This window comes from Dama dama, chromosome 11, assembly GCF_033118175.1.
Source record: "Dama dama isolate Ldn47 chromosome 11, ASM3311817v1, whole genome shotgun sequence".
NCBI lineage: Eukaryota > Metazoa > Chordata > Mammalia > Artiodactyla > Cervidae > Dama > Dama dama.
Window position 1 is genome coordinate 102,062,381 of NC_083691.1, and position 23,513 is coordinate 102,085,893.

General features: G+C 47.0%; 1 protein-coding gene across 2 annotated transcripts in view; it reads left to right on the top strand.

Annotated features, from left to right (window-relative positions):
- MERTK (MER proto-oncogene, tyrosine kinase) overlaps positions 1-23,513 on the top strand; it is a 119,778-nt gene that overhangs the window by 24,367 nt on the left and 71,898 nt on the right. For both annotated transcript variants that reach the window (XM_061156056.1, XM_061156055.1), the window contains exons 2-3: positions 11,913-12,333; positions 21,407-21,507. In XM_061156056.1, the coding sequence (XP_061012039.1) occupies positions 11,924-12,333; positions 21,407-21,507 (511 nt within the window). In that variant the 5' untranslated portion in view covers positions 11,913-11,923. The remainder of the gene's footprint in view (positions 1-11,912; positions 12,334-21,406; positions 21,508-23,513) is intronic.

Consider the following 23,513-nt stretch of genomic DNA (forward strand, 5'->3'; position numbering starts at 1 on the left):
GTCTCTGCTTTTTAATATGCACTCTAGGTTGGTCAAAACTTTTCTCCCAAAGAGCAAACGTCGTTTCATTTCATGGCCACAGTCACCATCTGCGGTGATTTTGGAGCCCCTCAAAATGAAGTCTGTCACTGTTTCCGCTGTTTCCCCATTTATTTGCCATGAAGTGATGGAACCGGATTCAGTGATCTTTGTTTTCTGAATGTTGAGCTTTAAGCCAACTTTTCCACTCTCTTCTTTCACTTTCAAGAGGCTCTTTAGTTCTTTACTTTCTGCCATAAAGTTGGTATCACATGTGTATCTGAGGTTACTGATATTTCCCCTGGCAATCTTGACTCCAGCTTGTGCTTCATCCAGCCCAGAGTTTCTCATGATGTACTCTGCATATAAGTTAAATAAGCAGGGTGACAATATACAGCCTTGATGTACTCCTTTCCCAATTTGGAACCAGTCTGTTGTTCCATGTCCAGTTCTGGTCCATGGACCCTCCCCAAAATGTGTGTGCAACTTTTTTCTAAGATGGATCCCACCACAGACGCCTATGAGTATATGTCCACACTTATTATGGGGTGGGGTCAGCTCCCTTTTCAATCCCCAAGAAGCTTTCCTACACATGTGAAGACAGGAAAGTCTTTTTGACCTCTGGAGTGGACACCTTATCTCTTTTTTTAGCAGAGCTCAGCTTTTGCCTCTAGCCTTGTCCTTGGCGTGTCTGAGTGAGCACAGAGGAGGCTCAGTTTTACTCTACTTGACAAACACCAGGTGTCCAGCCCGGAGGCCCACCGTCTCCTACCGCAGCTCCACAGTTTTTATTGAGTCAGTGTATTGGGGGAACCAACGGAAGTAGAGTCATCCTGATAATCGTGGGTTTGGCTCTGAGACCCGAGCCCCTGCACTCCCTCAGGTCAGGGCTCAGAGAGGGTAGGTAGCTGGCTTAGTGTGTTGGGATCCTTGTTTGCCCCTTCACACCCCCTCCTCACTCTGCTCTCTGCCTGAGGAGGCCAATCTATGGGGGCGGGGGTGAAAATGAACTCCCTGGACAGTGGCTCCAGCCAGTGTGTGCTGAAAGAGACTAAGGTTTATTTATTTAACTAAGTATAAACCGCATAGGCATGTTTATCTGAAGTTCAAGTGAAACTGGGGCATGGTGCTTATTAATCTGGCAACCATCCCGACCCTCTCCCCCCACCCCACCTCCAGCCCATGTACAAAATCTGACCCGCCAACACCATGTTTTATGCCAGCCCCACTTTCTTCTCTCTGTGCAGGTCTCAGTTCACTGGCGTCTCTGCTTTTTTTCTGCTGAGGCTGTGACCCCTCTAGGCACATGCAACCTACCAATTATTCCTCTTTCTTTCCGGTAAAGCCCCTGCTAGGGCCCCCTCCCTCAGGTCAGTTCGTGGTTTCTGCCTGCAGACTTTTGCTGCACTGTTAAATTTTCTCTAAGTGGCGGAGTGCTCATGTTTACCATTTATAGTTTGGTAGCAATCAGGTCAAGTGATTTCAGGTTGAAAGGTTTTTGAAAAAATGTCCTCTTATTCATTCTCTTTATCAACTGAGACTCCTGTTTTCATAAAGTGACTTGATACTAAGTAGAAAGTTTTTGCTTGTTCTGGGTTTGGTCTCAGCCAGCTTTGGGGATGAGAGGATCAGTTTTTAACCAAGTGACAGGGAAGCCCCTCAGGGACACGATTCAAACATCAGCCAGGGAGGGGGCACACGTGGAAGGACTGTCCTCTGGTCCGCATGCAGCCCTTTCCCCTGGGGAGGGGGGACCGTGGGCTGTGACAACGGAGGGGGACAGGGAAGCGGTCGCCAACAGGATTCCAAGTGCCAGAAGCCTCTTCTGTGAACTGCAAGCCCACCCCAGAAAGGGGCCTTTCTCCTTCCAGCCATGGGGGCTGCTTGATAGCAAGTGTCACCCTGGGACAGAGGGGCTGAGGAACTCTTAGCACCTGGGCAAAGCACATCCTATGCTTCCCGGGTTGTTCAGTGGTAAAGAACCCATCTGCCAATGCAGGAGATGTGGGTTCGGTCCCTGGGTCTGGAAGATCCCCTGGAGAAGGCAATGACTGCCCACTCCAGTATTCTTGCCTGGAGAATCCCATGGACAGAGGAGTCGGGCGGGCTACAGTCCTTGGGATTGCAAAGAGTCAGACAGGACTTAGCGACTAAACAACAACAAAATCGCATCCTCCTGGCCCATTCCTGCTCTGCAATGGGGAGCATGAAACCCCTAAGAGTCCAACAATAAGTCTTCACTCTTGCATCCTCCTGGGCCTCTGGATTTTGAGGCTGAATTTCAGAGAGGTCAGCTCATGTCACCACCTGTTCTGTTGTCTGAAAAGGAGTCCAAAGAGCCAGATGTGGGTTACATGACTGACACTTCAACCCTGCCCTCATTTGACCCATCTGGCCAAGGTGCTTCTGGTCCCTCCGCAGGTCCTGGGTAATAACACAGGCTGACAGAGCAGCAGTCTGCATTCTCGATCCCACACAGGCTGCTGCCCTGCCCAGCTCTCCTCCCACAGCTTGGAGGGACTCCAGGGCCAGGAGGCGGCGGAAGGCTGCCACTCCACCCGCTACTCCGGGTCCTGCCATTTCAGTAGCTGCTGCTTTTTCCCTTGATCCACCTTGGGCTGTGGTCCTACAGCTTCAGGAGAATTGGAAGGTTCTCCTGCTGGGAGAGGGTGGTGACCAGCCCTGGGGAGACTCCTTTGGCCATCACAGACCAGAGGTGTGATTCTTCCTCTCATTCGTGGGTGGCAATGATGTGGCTGCCATGTTGCTCTTCTCTGCGTTGTCTGAGACAGACCTCACCTGTTAGTCCCAGCACTCATTCCACAAAGCCCCAAAATTCCTCCTTCCGGTGTTCAACAAGTCGGGTTCAGGGCTTCCCTGGTGGTGGTCCAGTGGGTAAGAATCCACCTGCCAGTGGAGGGGACGTGGATTCAATCCCTGATCCAGGGAGCAATTAAGCAGGCACGCTGTAACTACTGAAGCCTGCACGCCTCGAGCCTGTGCCCTGCAACAGAAGGAGCCACTGCGGTGAGAGGCCCCTGCACCGTAACCAGAGAGTAGCCCCTCTCGCCTCAACTGGAGAAAAGCCGGCACACAGCAATGCAGACACAGCACAGCCAGAAAAAAAAAAAAAAACCCAGGCCAGGCTCAGAAGCAGGAAGTCACAGCAGCAGCCAGCTGTGTTTGCTGATGGAATGCTTTCTTCTCCTTATGTCCCCGCAGTGCTTCTGTCCTTGAAGAGAATCCGCCAGTTATAGGACTTTCCCCAGGTCAGCTCTCAGGCGCCCCGGGACGGAATGGGCCTCGGCTCTGAACACTGAGCTACTGGTTAGCCCTGAGCATCACTGCCCGCCAACCTGTCTGCTATCATGCACGCTCAGCGAGTGCCCCGCAAACATTCATGAATTTAAGGGTGGGGTGCCCTATGTGATCACACAGAAAATAGCCTATTTTTAAAAACTTATTTTATCAAAGTATAGTTGATTTACAGTGTTGTGTTAGTTGCACGCATATAGAAAAGTGATTCCATTATATAATGTTTTTATATTCATATTCTTTTCCATTATAGGTCATTACAGGATACTGAAGATAGTGCCCTGTGCTATACAGCAGGACCTATTGTTTATCCAACTCATGTATAATAGTTTACATCTGCCAATCCCAATCCATCCTTCCCCATCTCCTCTCCTCCCGACAGCCACAAGTGTGCTCTCTGTGTCTGTGAGTCTGTCTCTGTTTCATAGATATGTCCATTTGTGTCATAGTTTAGATTCCACATATGAGTGATGTCGTATGGCGTTTGTCTTTCTCTGACTTACTTCGCTTAGTGTTATAGTCTCTCGTTCCATCGTGTTGCTGCAGATGGCTATATTTCATTCTTTTTATGGCTGAGTAATATTCCATTGTATATATGTACCACATCTTCTTTAGATCCAACTAGTCCATCCTAAAGGAGCTCAGTCCTGGGTGTTCATTGGAAGGACTGATGTTGAAGCTGAAACTCCAATACTTTGGCCACCTGATGCAAAGAGCTGACTCATTGGAAAAGACCCTGATGCTGGGAAAGATTGAGGGCAGGAGGAGAAGGGGACAACAGAGGATGAGATGGTTGGATGGCATCACCGACTCAATGGACATGGGTTTGGGTGGACTCTGGGAGTTGGTGATGGACAGGGAGGCCTGGTGTGCTGCAGTTCATGGGGTCGCAAAGAGTCAGACACAACTGAGCAACTGAACTGAAGCTGAACCACATCTTCTTTAGCCATTTATCTGTCGATAGACATTTAGGTTGTTTTACGTGTCTTATCTATTGTGAACAGTGCTGCTATGAACATAGGGGTGCATGTATCTTTTTGAGTTAGAGTTTTGTCCAGATATATGCCCAGGAGTAGAATTGCTGGATCATGCATTCAGTCAGTTGTGTCTGACTCTTTGCAACCCCCAGACTATAGTCCACCAGGTCCCTGGGATTCTCCAGGCAAGAATACTGGGGTGGGTTGCTATTTCCTTCTCAAGGGGAATCTTCCAGACCCAGGAAGTGAACCCACACCTCCTGTGTCTCCTGCATGGGCAGGTAGATTCTTTATCCCTGCACCACCTGGGATTGCTGAATCATTCAGCAACTGAATTTTTGGTTCAGAAAATAGCTCTTTCCTTAGTGTCCCCTCATGTACCAGTTTTGAGTCTAAGAGACTAAGACCCCTCGGTATCTGCCCCTCCATAGTTTCGCTGTGGTTGGGGGAAGAGGTGCTGCTGCGGGGCCCTGGCTCCAGCCTCACCACAGTCCCACTTCTGGTCACAGCAGTGTCCCTCCCTGGACCGCCTCTCTTCCCTGCTCACTCTGCAGAGTCCCCCACCCCCGCCTGTATCACACTCACTTATCCCATAGATGCATGCCAGGCATCAGCCCGGGTTCAGAGCATGCCAGTTCCAGCCCTCAGGGAAGCTACAGGTAGATTTGTTCAGAAGAACCTGGCAAACCCCACACAGTGGGCAATAGGTCTAATCACTTATTCGTTTGCTGGAAAAACATTTGCTAATCTCATCTCCTGGAGCCTGTCCCCCGACCTGAGCACTGGAGGAAGACGGTGGGCCCACAGTCCCTTGTCTTTGTGAAGGTGACCTTGGAATCTGGTCAGGGGCTGGAAACGCATGGGCACAGGGCAGGGGCGCTCCGTGACCAACTCCAGAATGCCTGTGGCCCCTGGGTTGGCAAATGCAGCTGCCAGAAGCCCTGGGCAGCTGTACTTGGATGTGAGTGGGAGGCCAACTTATCTGGGTTGCTCAACTTCATTTGCTTGTAAGGCAAAACTTCCCACTTCAGCTACTGTCCAGTCCATACAAGGAAATAACCTTAAAAGAAGAAGAGAGGGGAAAGAAGAGGAGGAGCGATTTCTGCTGAATTTCACAAGCAGCCTGCTTTTCCACCTGTTCCATGGAGAAAGGATGAAATCCTCATTAAGTCTGGGGCTGTGGGTGTTTAATACATCTCTGACATGGCCTAAAAAAATGGTCTCCACAATGGGGATCATCAGACAGGCCCGCCACATTCACCTGTGTCATCTTGAAGATGCACTAATGAGAACGTGGTGATAGAAATCATAAACTTTGAAATTTTTGATCTACTCTCATCTTCCCACCATCACACGCTCCCAAATAATTTCAAAGTGTTCTACTTCTTTGAGGAAAAACAGGGGGAGGGGCATTTTACAACTGACGTAGAACACTGAAAAATTAGCAGCTTAAAACATCATTTATTTTATTTATTTATTTTTTTATTAGTTGGAGGCTAATCACTTCACAACATTTCAGTGGGTTTTGTCATACATTGATAGGAATCAGCCATAGAGTTACACGTATTCCCCATCCCGATCCCCCCTCCCACCTCCCTCTCCACCCAATTCCTCTGGGTCTTCCCAGTGCACCAGGCCCGAGCACTTGTCTCATGCATCCCACCTGGGCTGGTGATCTGTTTCACCATAGATAGTATAGATGCTGTTCTTTCGAAACATCCCACCCTCACCTCCTCCCATATTTTTTAAAAAGAACTTTTGTTTACTTGTTGATGCTGGGTCTTCATTGCTGCGCGGGCCTTTCTTCGGCTGAGGTGAGCGGGAGCTGCTCTGCAGTTGCGACCTGCAGGCTTCTCTCCTTACAGAGCGCGGACTCTAGGGCACGTGGGCTTCAGTCACTGCCGCTCCCGGGCTCCAGGCACAGACTCAGTCGTTGCGGCCCACGGGCTTAGTTGCTGTGCCGCATGTGGGATCTTCCCGGACCAGGGATCCAACCCGAGTCTCCTGCATTGGCAGGCAGATCCTTTGTCCCTGAGCCACCAGGGAAGCCCGAGTGTCATTGCTCTGACCCTGGGGTCCAAAAGCTCGGCCCCGTCCTCATTGTGCCTTTTTCCCCATTGTCCATGTTCCTTTAGTCAAGGCCACCTCACAGGCCACAGGTCTGGGGAGGCCATGCACTGCATAGCACATATTGTGAAGACTCCGTGAAAGGTAACACCCCACTGCAGCCACACCTCTTGCAAGAGCTCTGCCGTCAGACCTCACTGAGCCCCGAGAATCAGCCCCTGTGAGCAGCGATTCTTAAGGACTGGGCCGTGGCAGCTTTCATGGATTCACAGTCAGTGCTTACGATGAGCCAGACAGAGCAATGACTCTTTTATTGCTATCGGTGATCCTGTGGGGCACCACTACTATCATCCCCATGTTCCCAGTGGGGACCCTGCTCTTCAGACCACGGCCAGGATTAACCTGCCAAATGGCCACTTCTGAGAACTATTCTGAGTCCAGAGATTATGTCCTTCCTAAATATTTGTGTCCAATTTAACTTTTTTTTTTTTTTTTTAAGATTTTTTTTTGACATGGACCATTTGTTAAAAAGTCCGTACTAAACTTGTTACAGTACTGCTTCTGCTTTTTGTTTTGGCTTCTGGCCGGAGGCGTGTGGGGTCTTTTGTTTTGGCTTCTGGCCAGAGGCGTGTGGGGTCTTTGCTCCCTGACCAGTATTTGAACCTGCACCCTTTGCACCTGAAGGTGAAGTGTTAACCATTGCATCGCCAGGGAAGTCCTGTGACATTTTTTTAAGTGTATTTTAAAATTTATTTTATTGAAGTATAGCTGATTTACATTGTTGTGTTAGTTGCAGGTATACAACAAAGTGATTCAGTATTATATATAATGTATATATATATACATACATATCCATTTTCATATTCTTTTGCGTTATGGTTTATCCTAGGATATTGAATATGGGCTTCCCTGGTGCCTTCGATGGTAAAGAATCTGCCTGGAATTCAGGAAACATGAGTTCAGTTGCTGGGGCAGGAAGATCCCCTGGAGAAGGAAATGGCAACCCACTCCAGTATTCTTGCCTGGAGAATTCCATGGACAGAGGAGCCAGGCAGGCTGCGGTCCATGGGGTCACAAAGAGTCGGACACGACTGAGTGACTAACATTTTCTATTGAATATAGTTCCCTGTGCTATACAGTAGGACCTTGTTGGTTATCCACTCTGTATATAGTAATTTGCATATGAAACTGACGTTTCCTTTTGGAATGATGGTAATGCTGAGAACGCTGTCAGGATCAGTCCCTGTTCTGTCTCCTGCATCCTTTCTATTACTCCCCAGCCGCTCCCGTAGTTAGGCCTTAATGTCTTCCTTCTGGGTTTCCCACTTCCTGGCCTTCTCCTTGCTCCTCTTCCTCCCTCCTGTGTCCTGGTCAAGCACAGCTCTGATCTCCCTCCCCTGCTCAGAAATCTTCCAGGCATCCCTCTTGTCTCCGCTGGGATTCAGGGCCCTCCACGTTCAGCCTAATTCCATTTTTTTTTTTTTTTTAATTTTTATTTAGTTGGCTGCTCTGGGTCTTAGTTGTGGCATGTGGGATCTAGTTCCCTGACCAGGGATTGAATCCAGGCCCCCTGCATTGGGAATGAAGAGTCTTAACCACTGGGCCACGAGGGAAGTTCTCTAATTTCACTTCATCTCTCTTTTTCTCCTAGCACAGAAGTACCACCATGAAGCTAAATTGGTATTCCCAAACTCTTAGGGCCTCTTCCTTTCCCTCTAGTTTTCCACCACCTCGGCCCCTGGAAACCCTGTTCATCTTCGCCTACTCCTCCTTTAATTCATTCCTTTACTTACTCATTCAACAAACCTATAATATTTTGAGTACCTTCTAGGAACCGACTACAGTGTGGGGCTTTCAGTCAGTCCAGCAGCAGAGAAAGAACTGAGAAGTTATTACAGCAGATACTACAAAGGTGGAGGTTCCGAGCCCCTGACGTGGGAGGTTAGCTAGACAGAGTCGGGTGGGGGACTGGGGAAGGCCTCCCCCCAACAGTTGGCGGTGTCCCATCCCCCGTTTAACTCCTGGGACTCTCTGCTCCCCCTCTCCTGGGACATTTGCCTTTCTGTATCCCATTTGACAGTCACAGATAATCTTAGACCTGTAAGTGCTGTATAAATAATGTTAGCAGTTAAATCATACTGTACCAGCTTCTGGCAAATCAAATTCTGGAGATTAGTTATCTTTTTAAACCATCCGTAGTGATTACAGGGTTTGGCTGTGCCCCAATTTCAGTAATGTCATCTGACTGGGTGGCTTTGCCATTAGTTCGTTAGGTGAGCTGCTCAGCTCATAGAAAACTGAAGCTTTTACACTAAATTGTAGTCAGAGGTTATCTGGCAGGGTTGGGATTATAAAATAGGTTTCCGTCTTATACTTTCTGTGCTCCCATAAATACTTGAATTTTTTTCAGCAGACTTGTGCTACCTTTATAATTAGAAATATTCAATGTTTTTAAGGAAATGAAACAAACCAAAAGAAGTATTATCTGCTTCTCCCAGTCTACTTTTTTTGCCCTATATTTAACATACAACAAAAAAGTTGGAGGCTTCCCTGGTGGTCCAGTGGTTAAGACTCCAGGCTTCTGCTGCACGGGGCACCAATCCTTGATTGGGGAAGTAAGATCCTGCATGCCATATGGTATGGCCAAAAAAAAAAGAAAGAAAAGTTATTTGGACAAAACCCCTAACTCCCAAGCTCAACAAATAGGAAGTGCTACAGGTAAATTGGCCTCTAAGAGGCACAAGTGAATTATAAGTGTTTTGAAGCCTGTAGAAAAAGAATGTTCTTGAGGAGGGTCTGCAGGCAGACCAGATAAATAGCCAGAGCATCCATAACTGCAGAAGGGACCCCAACATCAGAGAAGATGGACTTCACCTCTTCCTACCATCCCTGTGCATAAAATTTGCCTGGCGTGAGGGTGACAGGAGGGGCAGGGACCCCTCTTGGGAGAGTTACTCTGATCTCGACTGCTTGGAATAAGTGACCGCTCCTATCATAGCACACTCATCTGTCTGGATGACTGGGCTCCAGGCCAGCCAGCAGCTGACCCACAAAGCCCTCTCCCAGAGGCTGCAAAGGACACCTGCACTCCAAGAACCCCCGAGACCTCAGCCTCAAGAACAAGCAGCACGCTTTCCCTGTTTTTAGAGTGAAGCCTCTTGTCCTTCAACCTGGAATTCACCCAGGAACCAGTTCCCAGGTACAGCAACCATGAGTCTCCCTGGTGGGAGAGAGAACTGGGTGGAGAGGACTTCTGTCGGGAAGTCCACTGAGGCAGGAAGTCCAGCCCTCCATTGAGGGATGAGTATGGTCCGAAGTGTCCTGCAGGGAGGAAGCCAGAGGCATAAATTCTCAGATTCCTCCTTCTACCCCCAAATCTGCTTGTACCTCTATCCACCAAATGAGTACTTAACTGAATACTTACATTAAAAGTTACTTGTTGTTTATCTGAAGTTCAAGTTTAACTGAGCGTCTTTTGTTGTCATTTGTTTAATCTGCCGTCTCTGCGCGCGCGCACACACACACACAGACACACACTCAGGGAGCCTAGGAGGTGTGGTATCCTGAGAGTGGCAGGAAGCACAGCCCTTCTGCAGGACTAGGTGCCCCTGTGTACCCCCATCACTAGGCCACAACCTGCCAGCCTGTGACTCTCCTCCCTGCCTGTCTCGCCACCTCTGGTCAATGTGCTTTTTTGTTTCTAAAATTTCTTTAAAATGCTCTTTCCCCTCACGGAATGTGCCTTTTATTTCTGGCCATGCCACACAGCATGTAGGATCTTAGTTTCCCAACCAGGGATTGAACCCATGTCCCCTGCATTTAAAAGAGCTGAGTCTTAACCACTGGACCATCAGGGAAGTCCTGATGTGTTCGAATAGATAACAACTATTAATAGTACAGAATGTATATTCCCAAACTGCCATTAACACTAAAAATATAACAGGTGTGAGCCTCTATTTTAGAAATTCCTGTGGGTCAGATGAAATCAGCATATTTCCAGGTCTACTCCAGCAGGCAGGCATTTTGCTGGAAGCTCCACGTCACTGTACAGCTGGAGACATCCGCACACGTTGACCTTTTCCCCCATCCCTAGAAATGGGTCGTGCTGAGGCACAGAATTATAAACTTGCCCCTCTGTGACCAGCAGCAGCCTCTCCCGGACTGTTGGCCGAACTTGCTGCATAAAGTCTCGTGGCTGACGGGACAGAAGGCAGGTGCTCTCAGGCACCACCGCCTGCCCGCCGTGCTGGTGGGTTAAGTATGAGGGATTTGGAATGAGTCGCCACTCCAAAAATGGGTGAAGGTGGTCAAAGGTACAAACTTCCAGTTATAAAATCATTAAGTCCTGGGGGTGTAATGTCGAGCATGCTGACTGTAGTTAGTAATACTGTATCGTAGCAAATTCCCTGGCGTCCCAGCGGTTAGGACTCTGTGCTGTCATTACCGAGGTCCCAAGTTCAATCCCTGATCAGGGAACTAAAGTCCCACACATGGCTATTTGAAGGTTATTGATGGTAGATCTTAAAAGTTCTCATCACAAGAAAAAAAATTTCCATTTGTGAAAATGGATATTGACTAGACTTATCCTGGCAGTCATTTTGCAAACTATACAAATATGGAATCATTCTGCTGTACACCTGGAACTAATACATTATATATATATATATATATATATGTCAGTTATATCTCAAATTTAAAAAATTCTGATGGTGAAGATTATACTTCTTAAGTTTTCTATAGGAGGAAGTCTACAAATGAATAAAACTGTGAAAGAAAATATTCACACTATTCATGTGCATTAAATAAATTCTGATCATGATTTCTGAGGATATTGAGGATGTCCAGTTCTCTCTCATGCTGGCCTAGAAAGTTGGGAACCTACTTGGGAAACTCCATTATTTAAAAGGCTAAAAATCCAGGACTTCCCTGGCGGTCCAGTGGTTAAGACCCTCCCCTTTCAATGCAGAGGGCTCAGGTTCAATCCCTAACTGGGGAACAAAGATCCCACATGCTGTGTGGCTCAGCCAAAAAGTGAAAAAGTTAAATAAAAAAAGAGTGTGGGATGAATAGAGAGAGCAGCAAGGAAACACATACATTACCGTATGTAAAATAGAGAGCTGGTAGGAATTTGCTGTGTGCAGCAGGGAGGTCAAACTCGGTGTTCTGAGACAACCTGAAGGGGTGGATGGAGTGGGGGTGGGAGGGAGGTTTAAGAGAGAGGATGTGTGTATGCTCATGGCTGATTCATGTTGATGTACGACAGAAACCAACACCGTATTGTAAAGCAATTATCCTCCAATTAAAAATAAATAAATAAAGTTAACATGGTGGAATTAGCAATTAGATTAGGTATATGTTAGGAAACATGTTGACAGGGGAGAATATCCACTGTATATTTTCAAGAAAAAAGGAAGTTTTTTTATGTTCAGTTTGATCCAAGTTTGTCACATATGTGTTTTTTATATGTTGAACAAAATGAAAGGATTATACCTAAAAAAAAAAAAAAGGCTAAAAATCTGATATTCTGTTTTGCAGCTACTGCTGAGATGAAGGAAGGAACCAGCCCCAACCCGCCGTTCTCTGGCTCTCTCCCAGGAAGCTTACAGGCTGACCACACACCATTTTTCTTTCCTCACATTGGTGGCTACCAGTCCACTGCTGTGTCTCCACCCATCCAGCCTGGAACCCCAGACCCTGGAAATGTAGCCTTTCCCAGGGTGACCTCTGCCAGGTCCAAGTTCCTACCGCCTCTTGCATTCAATCACACGGTTGGCCATATAATACTTTCTGAACACAAAGATGTCAAGTTTAATTGCTCCATCAACATACCTAACATCTACCAGGACAGTGCAACTATTTCTTGGTGGAAAGATGGGAAGGAATTGCTGGGGGCCCATCATGCAATTACTCAGTTTTATCCAGATAATGAAGTTACAGCAGTCATCGCTTCCTTCAGGTAAGTGTTCTCTCTCCCTTTCTTTGAAAATGTTATGCTTTTGCTGATTCAAAAGCAAAAGGCTTGTCAGTAATCAAAACAGCCTTTTGTTTTCTGTGTTCGCAGCCCCACCAGTCCATTCAGAGTGTAGATTAATAGCCGGTTGTATTGTTGATCTCTTTTCATTGGATTTTGGCCCCAGTGGAATTCTTGGTGATCGGACGTTCTTCCCGGCTGGCCTGCAAGTCCCACCAAGTCCTGCTGGACTCCAGAGCTCTCCCAGTGGGTGAGAGCCGTGTCCTTGCCTGGCGTGAGGAGACAGCAGAATCGCTGGGTGGGCGTGGCGCTTGTCAGACAGTGCATCCCTTCCGTTTGCCCGTCTCTTCTCCCCCCCTCCTCTCCCAGCAGCCCCTGTGGCCACAGATGCTGATGCTGATGTCGACCTCGTGCAGGGGTGGGAAGGAGGCTGAGAGTCTGAGTCTGGGAAGCTGAGACAGACCTTCAGCCACTTGGCTCTCCATCTCAACGTTCCACTTGGTATTGGCCCGGCCAGGCCAGGCCGTAACCCAATAACCCTTCATCCCAAGAACTGAGTCCTTATATGCCAGATCCTGGAGACAGTGAGACAGTTGCTCCTCTTCTCACAATCCCTTTTCATTCTCTCTCTCTCTTTTGGCTATGTCATGTGACATGTGGGATGTTAGTTCCCCAACCAGGGGTCGAACCCATGTTTCCTGCAGTTCTGCAGTGGAAGCATGGAGTTAAACCACTGGACCTCCAGGGAACTCCCTCCCTCTCCATCCTCTCCTGTTTCCTCTTTGCCAGGAGGGCGTTTGTGTTTACATCAGGACCTCCTAGCACATGCAGATGTAGAATTAGGTGGACGGTGGTCAGGCTTACCTGGAGGCGCTGGTGGTGAAGAGCTCACCCGCCAGTGCAAGAGATGTAAGAGATGCAGGTGTGATCCCTGGGCTGGGAAGATACCCTGGAGGAGGGCATGGCAACCCTCTCCAGATATTTTTGCCCAGAGAGTCCCACGGTCGGAGAAGTCTAGAGCCCAGCAGCCATGATGCAAGAGCCTTTTCTCTGGGACTGCGCCACGCCAAGCGGAGCCTCTGTGATCTGTTGTTTTTACTTTCTCTGACCCGATGTTTGGGCCACTTCCAGGCTGTGTCACATCTTTGGGTGAGTCACTGTATGTTTCCTTCTCAGGGAAACCACCTCTGAGTTACCACGGACCTGGTGACTCCAGCTGGAGTTCACTGTGTCAACACGTCCATAAGATTGCCCCTCCTTTTTTTTCTGCATTTTCCAAGTTATCTTGGTCATCATCAAGGCGTAGAAAACAACTTGCACGTCTCTCATTGGTCGACGTAAACTCTGGCTCCGTCTCCCGGGATGCCACTCTCAGCTAGCGACTGAGACCACGCCGGAGACTTGACTGTATTTTTTTCTCCATCATCTACAGAACACAGATGTTTTTTCCATTATACAGACACAGCTTCTGATGGGAGAACTAAAATCACCATTTCATAAGGAATAAGGTGTAAAGGCTTATAAAAACAAAGTCTTGGTCCCACCGAGTGTCATTTATAAGGAAAGCGCAGCCCTGCTCTGGCTGGGAGTTCCAAGTTGGGGTCCTGCCACTGGCTCCCGGGAGACCATAAATGAGCCTCTGTGTCTTTCTCGGTCTTCTTGCCAAAGAGATGGAATTGGACCACCAGACTGAAAGCTCTGGGTGTGCTCTGAAGGGCCGTGACATATTCAAAAGACCTGGAGAATTTTTACACCTAGAGTAGGCAGTGTCTTATTTTGAACTTTGGTCTTTAGAGATCGGAAGGTGACTAGGTGAAATTTTGAGAACTTTAGAGAAAAATGTATACTTTTGCACATATTTGGTTGAACTCTCATAAAGTCATTCGGAAGCGAAGCAAATCTTATGTGACCTCCCAACTGAGCAAATTTAGTGATCAGAATTCTTACAAAGGATGGACACTCAGCTGGACCGAGTAATATTTGGAGCAGCATCAAGTCCACCACTGAGATATTCACTTTATTAGTGTTCAGGTAGCTGTGGGTAATTCAGTGAAGTAAATTGAAGTAACTTGATCCAAGATGATAAATATTTGTATAATTTCTTTGCAAGATAGAAGGATGTTGGAGAGCCTGATTTGATGTCTTTTAGATGAGGACCCTGAGGTCCTTATAAATTAGGATGACTTGCCCAGGGTAACTAGGTAGTAAGCTGGGAGTAAGCTTAACTAGGGAGCCTGATTTGCACACCTCTCCTCATATCCTCTTTTCTCACATCTCATGGGCCCCAAGGAAATTCACTCTGGTTCCCAGCAAAGTGAAGAGTTAAAAACTATTTCTAAGCTTTCAGTGTATGCCATTTTACCAGGAATTCATTAGCTTGTAATTTTGTTGGAGATGCCACTAACAGTACCTGCATGGACCACATTTATTTAAGCAAATGTGCAAATGATAGATGACTACATATAAGCAGGGATCAGATGTCTATTAGTATTGATAGAGTCAAGAGTCATCTTGCATTAATAGGTGTAGGGAACACTCAGTGTCTGGTTGGAGTATCCATAATCAACAGCTTGGTGGTTAATACAGAAAATCTCCACCAACACCCCTCCTTACTCCTGGCCCCATGCCCCCCACCCCATGCCTAATCCTGGATGGTGCATCACTCGAAAGCAGTTGCTAGACCTCCGTTGTGGGACTTGTCACCAGGCTGGACATCCGCCTTGACACTCCACTCAGTATCCTACCCCATCTACACCAGATATCAGCTCAAACCATAGGGTATCTGTTCGTCTAGCCCGGGGACCCTGTGTAGCCAAGACTTCCCAATGAAGTCTCTAAAGAAGAGTGTAATTCCTGGGACAGTTATGCCTAAGGGCTTCCAAGGTGGTGCAGTGGTAAAGAATCTGCCTGCCAATGTAGGAGATGCAGGTTAGATCCCTGAATCAGAAATATTTCCTGGAGAAGGGAATGGCAACCCACTCCAGTATTCTTGCCTGGGAAATCCCCATGGACAAAGGAGCCTGGTGGGCTACAGTCCTTGGGGTTGCAAAGAATCAGACACGACTTGCAGACTAGACAGCAACAGTTACCTCTATAGTCTGGTATAAGGTAGGAAATAGCTCTCTGGCTTAGGTTGAAACACTCATCAGGTAAAATTTTCCAGGAAGGCACTAGGCTTCAGATCAGAAGACTTGAGGAGACCCACCCTCAAGCAAAAACAAAAACTGATGGTCTTGTATATTGATAGGCCCTGCAGACTTCGTTATTGGGCGATTTATGGCAAAGGGAGAGTGTTTGATATTCGTTTTCTGTGTAGTCTGAGGGTTCCCAATGCTCTTTAAATCCTGGCATCCTTCCCAGTGACTCAAGCTGGACAGATTTTACTTTCTTAGTACATTTTCCTGGTAAACGTGTTAAGTGGGTAGTTTGGGTTCCTGCGTGCTCCTTGTGCCTGAGAGACTTGTGTTGGTGGGCCCCTGCAGGCTCTGAGAGCCAAGATCCTTGCCCCACCCTGCCCCAGCTGGGTCTGCCTGATGCCATCACTGGTTGCTCTTTATTCCTGCTGCTTTTGGTGACCCCAAAGATGGAATCGTACATGGGAGATCAGCCAAGCCATCAGCTGGAAAAGCTATTTTTAGCCACAGATTGCTGAGACTTTCAGACTTGCTTTATATTCAATTCAGACTTCTTTTCAGGTCAGATTTTGTACCAGATTCTTGAACTCAGTTTATCCATGGAATCCTGTCAGCACCATCTGAATGATGGCTGATGGCTGGTTAAATAGGATGCTTATCAGTGGGTCTTTGTATTCTTTTTTTAGCTTTTTTTCCTCTCATTTTTAATGTTTGTTTGTTTTTTATTGTTGTAACATACACATAACATAGGCTTCCTGGGTGGTTCAGTGGTTTAAAAAAATCCACCTGCTAATGTGGATTCGATCCCTGGATTGGGACGATCCCCTAGAGAAGGAAATGGCAACCCACTCCAGTTTATTCTTGCCTGGGAAATCCCATGGACAGACCTGGTGGGCTGCAGTCCGTGGGGTCACAAAGAGTCAGGCATGACTTAGCTACTGAGCACACATGCACACATAAAATAAAACACCATTTTAACACTTTTTGAATATCCAAGTCAGTGACCTTGAGTACATTCACATTTTTATGCAACTATCACCACCATCCATCTCCAGAATTCTTACATCATCTCAAAGTGAAACTCCATACCCATGAACACTAACTCCTCACTCCCCATCCCCTCCTGCCCTTGGCAACCTCTGTTCCACATTTTTTCTCGATGAATTTGACCAGTCTAGGTATTCAAGAGGAGTCAACTAATATTGATCCCTTTTTGTATTTCCTTTTTTTTTTTAAGTGACCAAATATTTATTGAGTTCCAGATTTCCCGTAGGTGCCATACATGGTGTAGAGGTGGGTGTTAGACCCTCCATTTCTGAGAAGGAACAGAGGCACAGACAGACAGGTGGAGAGATGTGTATGCACTCCCCATACAGGTGACTCGGTTAGTAAAGAATCTGCCTGCCAGTTCAGGAGACCTGGGCTCGATCCTCATCTGGGAAGATCTGCTGGAGGAGGGCATGGCAACCCACTCCAGGATTCTTGCCTGGGAAACCCCATGGACAGAGGAGCCTGGCGGGCTCAATCCATGGGATCACAAAAGTCAGACACGGCTTATCAACTGAACTACCACCACTACCACAAGCCATCTGTGAGCAGGTCAGCCTAGTTGTAACAGCTATGGGGGCCAGAGAGATGTGTGTCCTTGTAGGATGTTCTGGGGCTATGTTATAGCTGAGGGGATCCTGCTGGGGATGAGCCTTTGCAGCTGCCAGCCCCCTTTCAACTCCCCCTTCCTCACCTCTCCAGATGGTTCCTGTCTAGACATTGGGTCTGAGTCTATGGTTTCTTTGGTCTTCCCCCGTTCAGATGTTTGACTGGAATCTGTTGGAATTCTTAAACCTTTATTAAAAAGTGCCTGCACACGACAAAGGAGTCTGTCTGTCCCACTCCAGCCCCAGTGCTTTCCCGATGGGGAGCAGAGGTGACCCACTGATTGGGTAACTTTCCAGAGATATTCAGAGTCGTGTGTGTGTGTGTGTGTGTGTGTGTGTGTGGTGTGTGCATGCCCGTGCCAGGCCCCAGCATGGTATGTTAATCTAATAGAGTATTACTCACGGCTGTGGTTAAATCAGTACCCAGGGTTCACAATTTCTGTGGCTGTGGAAATGCTATTTTCAGCCAAATCATGTCGTCAAACTGTAATTACATTGGCCTTCTTGTCAAGCTTTTTGATCTTCCTGAATTTAATAGTTTCCTTGCCTGCCTGTTAGTTCACTTGATTTTGTTATTTTTGATCGCTCATTCTGCTCCATGTTTGAAAGGAAAATAGGCATCTCCTCTCAAAATGACACATTTCTCAGGACTGGAGTTTTTCCTTGGAGGTGCCAGACCTGGAGCCGTTCCTTTCTCTCCAGCCCAGACACATTGCCCTCCAGGCCTGGGGTCTGGCTGAGTCATCTTTGCTCTTATTCTTGGGAGCCTCATTCCTCCTGATTTCTAGCTCCTGTCTCCCAGAGCCCAGCTTCCCCTCTTCCTGGTTTACTCCCTCACTTTACGTGGAGCCCAGCCCCCTTCTTGCTTTCTGGGCTCTTGAATATCTGAAAATGCCATATTTTTCCTACTCTGATCAAAAGACAGTTTGACCAGATACAGAATTTAAAAGGAGAACAATTTCCTGCTGTCACCTTGAAGTCACTGAGCTATTTCCTTTTTGCTCTGAGATTTGTTCTTGAGAAGCATGATGCTGTTCTGATTCACTAGTAAATCACCTGCTTTTCCTTTCTCTGGAACCTTTTGGGAGTCTCCACTTTATCTTAGATGTGTGACACGTCTAAAGGGCTTAGTGAAGCCCCTTGGCGGGTCTTTTCTCTCTTGCTGTGCTGCCTGCCTAATGGTTAGGTTTGGAAAGATCCACATCTCCAGTTCTGGGCATTTTCTTGAATCATATCCTCCCCCTCCACTCTCTGTGTTCTTTCTGGAATTCCTTACTCAGCCGTAGGAATGTCTAGATTGCTATTTTGCGAGCGGAGCCTTTCCTGCTGTTTCTCCCGGGGAGAAGGAGGAGATGGGGGACCACTTCCCCATTTTGAGTCCCAGCCACACCCTGCCTTCATCCCGGGAGCCTTTATGTGATGTCTATGAAACAAAAAGTAGAATTATTTGGGAGCGTTCCTGTGCGATAGGTGAGATGAATCTGGACTTGGTATTTAATGCAGACACAAATGGTCCTTCTCACCAGATGCTGCTAAACCCTGCCTAAAGCAAATGAGTAAAGACCAAGTGTTTGTTTTCAGGCAAGGCTTTATTGATTCTTTTTTGTATTTCTTTCTTTAAAAAAAAAAACAGAAAGTGACCAAATATTCATTGAGTTTTGTGTTCTCCTGCTCTCTCCCAGTCTGAATTTTCCTTGCTGGTTGGTTGAAAACGCTCCTAGACTTTTCTGTGCAGTCTGATTTCTGCAGCCTGCGTGTGCCGCTCCATGGTTATCTGCGTCTGCTGATTTCTTGGGTTCCCCGGGGCCTGAGCACCCTGGCCTGGGTGCAGCCTCACGGCGGCTGTGGCCTGCCTTCCTCTCTGGCTGTCACTTCCCCTCTGGTTCCTGGCTCACTGATTCTTGGATCTCATCGTCCACTCTGTTCAGCTCCTCCCTGGGTCTTCCTGCAAAAGAATGATGCGTCTTTCAAAGTGAACTTGTGAAATGAGTGGAAACGATGCTCTTTTCAGTAGCCATGACCTTGGTTTCCCTCAGAACTACAAAGAAGGCTCGACTGATCAGCACACAGAATCTGCCAGAAGCTGCGTGCACTATGCAGCCCCTGCTTGTTACCCGCAGTGAGCAGCACACCAGCTCCTCTTCCTCTTTGCTTCATCCCCTTCTGGTAACTGTGACACCCCAGCAGATTCGCAGGGAGGGTCCACTAGCCCCTTATTTGGAGATCTTTGTCCTGTGAGGTCTCTTTCCATGTTCTTCTGGTGACCTCTAGGCACTCTGACATAAAGCCCCTTCCCTAAAGCTTGGCCTTCCTGGTGGCTCAGATGGTAAAGAATCTGCCTGCAGGAGACTCGGGTCCGATCCCTGGGTTTGGAAGATTCCCCTGGAGAAGGGAATGGCAACCCACTCCAGTATTCTTGCCTGGAGAATTCCATGGAAAGAGAGGATCCTGGTGGGCTAGAGTCCATGGGATTGTAAAGAGTCAGACACGACTGAGCGACTAACACTTTGCCAAATAAGTTGCATCGAGGAGCAAGCCGCTAGGAAGACACGTGGACCTCTCCACGTTTTTCTTTTTTTCCCTTTTTGCGCTATCGCAGTCTTCTTGGTTGTGTCTGATGCACAGAGAGGAAACCAGTGCTGGGGGGCTAATAAAGGTGTCCTCTTTCAGGGAGCATCGGAGGGTATTTCAGAGTGTCCTCTCATCCCCTGCTGCCCCAGCTAAGAGCAGGCATCACATCTGTGTTATATCTCCCCGTTTGTAAACATGCTGAGAAATTGACAGGCAGGACTCTGAACCTCTTTGAGCCAAGGCCTCCTGTTTATGTCAAATATTTAATAATGTACCATGTTTACACTGTAATATGAGGAAAACAAAAGGAAGGTGCCTGGTAATTAAACAGTGTGCACGTGACGGTGTAAATCCTGGGCATGACCACACCAGGAGAGGTAATAAAGTCCATGGCAGCTTGCGCCACGCACACACTCCTGCAGACAGAGCTGCTGTCAGTCATCCTCTTTCCAGACGATGACTGAGTCACCGCCACGCTCAGAACAGGACAAGGAGATGCTAGCCTACCATTTGCATGGTCCTGGGCAATGAAATGGATATTAACACCAGGCAAATTACCTTGTGCGTATACGATGGGGCTCGGTTCCAGTCTCTGAAGGTCATTTGGGTTGTGGAAAAGTTGCCTCTGACCCCTGAAAGCCATGTTGGCCCCTAGTTATGTGGCCATCCAGGACAGTCCCACAAATTTGCAAAATGCCTTGAGGAGTTGTATTCTGATATGGAGAACCCTGGTGTAGAGCCTACCACAGAAATCCAGACAAGTGAGCACACGGGCGTCAGGCAGGGCTGTTAGCAGAAACAGAACCAATAGGATACACACGTGTGAAAAGAGAGAGAGCAAAAAAAAAATTATTTTAAAGATTGATGTCACTGTTGTTGTCATTGTTGTTGAAGTCGTGTCTGACTCTGTGACCCCATGGACTGTAGCCCACGGGGCTGCTCTGTCCATGGGATTTCCCAGGCAAGAATACCGGAGTGGGTCGACATTTCCTCCTCCGGGGGGGTCTTCTCAACCCAGGGATCAAACCCATGTCTCCTTCATTCTTTACCACCGAGCCACTAGGGAAGCCTCTAATGTAATATTGGTGTGCAGTCACTCAGTCATGCCTGACTCTTTGCGACCCCATGGACTGCAGCACTCCAGGCTTCTCTGTCCTTCACTGTCTCCTGGAGTGTGCTCAAACTCATGTCCACTGAGTTGGTGATGCCATCCAACCATCTCATCCTCTGCTGCCCTCTTCTCCTTTTGCCCTCAGTCTGTTCCAGCATCAGGTAACTGTAGGTGCTGCCCGATCTGAAATCTGTGGAGTGTCAGTGGGAGACCCAGCGGAGAGGTGATGTTGCAGCCTTGCGTTCTAAAGGCAGTTTGGAGGCAGAATGCCTTGTTCCTCAGAGGACCTCAGTCTATGCTCATAAGACATTTAAGTGACTAAATGAGACCCACTCAAGCAATAGAGGATAATCCACTTTACTCTGAGTCTACTGACTTGAATATGAATCACATCTGAAAAATACCTTCACAGAAAAATATCTGCATCTAGAGTAATGATTGACCAAATCTCGAGGTGCCACAACCTAGACATGTTGACATACACGGTTAATCACCACAGTGAAAGACAAAGAAGTTGAAGAATGTTGATTCCTGTAGTAGAAACTCAAAAAGTCATCAATGAAATATCTTTGTGTTTCTCTCTCAAGCATAACCAGTGTGCAGCGTTCAGACAATGGGTCATATGTCTGTAAGATGAAAATAAACAGCAAAGAGATCGTGTCTGACCCCATCTACATCGAGGTTCAAGGTGAGTCCAAGGCGTCCAGTTGCCGCTTGGTGGTTTGTTTTAGAGCCTGTGTTAATTGCCTTGTGCATAATGCCCCAGAGCTTGGCATGCCCATTTGTTTGTTGTTGGGTTTTAAAAAAATTTTTAATAGAAGTTGATATACCGTATTGTATAAGTTTCAGGTGTATAGCAAAGTGACTCAGATAGAGATAGATAGAGACATACATATATGTATATATATATGTATGTATGTTTGATATTTAATCGCTAAGTTGCATCTGACTCTTTTGTGACCTCATGGACTGTAGCCCATCAGGCTTCTCTGTCCATGGGATTTTCCAGGCAAGAATACTGGAATGGGTTGCCATTTCCTTTTCCAAAAGATCTTCCCAACCCTGGGATTGAACCCATGTCTCTGTATTGGCAGCTTTACTGCTGAGCCACCAAGGAAACTGTGTGTGTATGTATATTATATATTCTTTTTCAGATTCTTTTCCCATATAAGCTGTTATAAAACATTGAGTATAGTTCCCTGTGCTATATAGGAGGTCTTTGATGTTTAGCTATTTTATATATAGTAGTGTGTTTATGTTACTCTCAAATTCCTAATTTATCCCATTTGTATGCATGCTCTGTGTGCAAAACTTCCAGATCCTTAAGCACTGAGATTTTAAAGGCCATCTTCTTTCTTAGATTATAGGTTATTATGAAATGAACTTAATTCTTAAAGATTTAGCTCTGTTAGGCACTAAGCCTGAGACAAAAAGGGATTATGGACCTCCTTGCCTTAAGGTTATTTACAATTTAAAAAACTAAAGTCTTGGGACTTCCCTGGTGGTCCAGTGGTAAAGAATCCACCTTCCAATTCAGGGGATGTGGGTTTGATGCCTGGTCAGGGGACTAAGGTCCCACATGCTCTGGGGCAACTAAGACCCAGCACAGCCAAAATCAAAACAACAACAAAAATAAAACCTGAAGTCTGTTTTAGGAAGCAGAATGCAATTTATTAAACTGTTCTCAGTGCTGGCACCAGATGCCACTCACCTGGTCAAGTGCCAGTTATTTATTATTTAGTGTCCTTTACTGCAGTGGTGACTACGCCAAAGCCTTTGACTGTGTGGATCACAACAAACTGTGGAAAATGCTGAAAGAGATGGGAATACTAGACCACCTGACCTGCCTCTTGAGAAACCTGTATGCAGGTCAGGAAGCAACAGTTAGAACTGGACATGGAACAACAGACTGGTTCCAAATAGGAAAAGGAGTATGTCAAGCCTGTATATTGTCACCCTGCTTATTTAACTTATATGCAGAGTACATCATGAGAAATGCTGGACTGGATGAAGCACAAGCTGGAATCAAGATTGCTGGGAGAAATATCAATAACCTCAGATATGCAGATGATACCACCCTTATGGCAGGAAGTGAAGAGGAACTAAAAAGCCTCTTGATGAAAGTGAAAGAAGAGAGTGAAAAAGTTGGCTTAAAGCTCAACATTCAGAAAACTAAGATCATGGCATCTGGTCCCATCACTTCATGGGACATAGATGGGGAGACAGTGGAAACAGTGTCAGACTTTATTTTTTTGGGCTCCAAAATCACTGCGGATGGTGACTGCAGCCATGAAATTAAAAGACGCTTACTCCTTGGAAGGAAAGTTAGGACCAACTGAGATAGCATATTAAAAAGCAGAGACATTACTTTGCCAACAAAGGTCCATCTGGTCAAGGCTATGGTTTTACCAGTGGTCATGTATGGATGTGAGAGTTGGACTATGAAGAAAGCTGAGCACTGAAAAATTGATGCTTTTGAACTGTGGTGTTGGAGAAGACTCTTGAGAGTCCCTTGGACTGCAAGGAGATCCAGCCAGTCCATCCTAAAGGAGATCAGTCCTGGGTGTTCATTGGAAGGACTGATGCTGAGGCTGACACTCCAATACTTTGGCCACCTGATGTGAAGAGTTGACTCATTGGAAAAGACCCTGATGCTGGGAGGGATTGGGGGCAGGAGGAGAAAAGGATGACAGA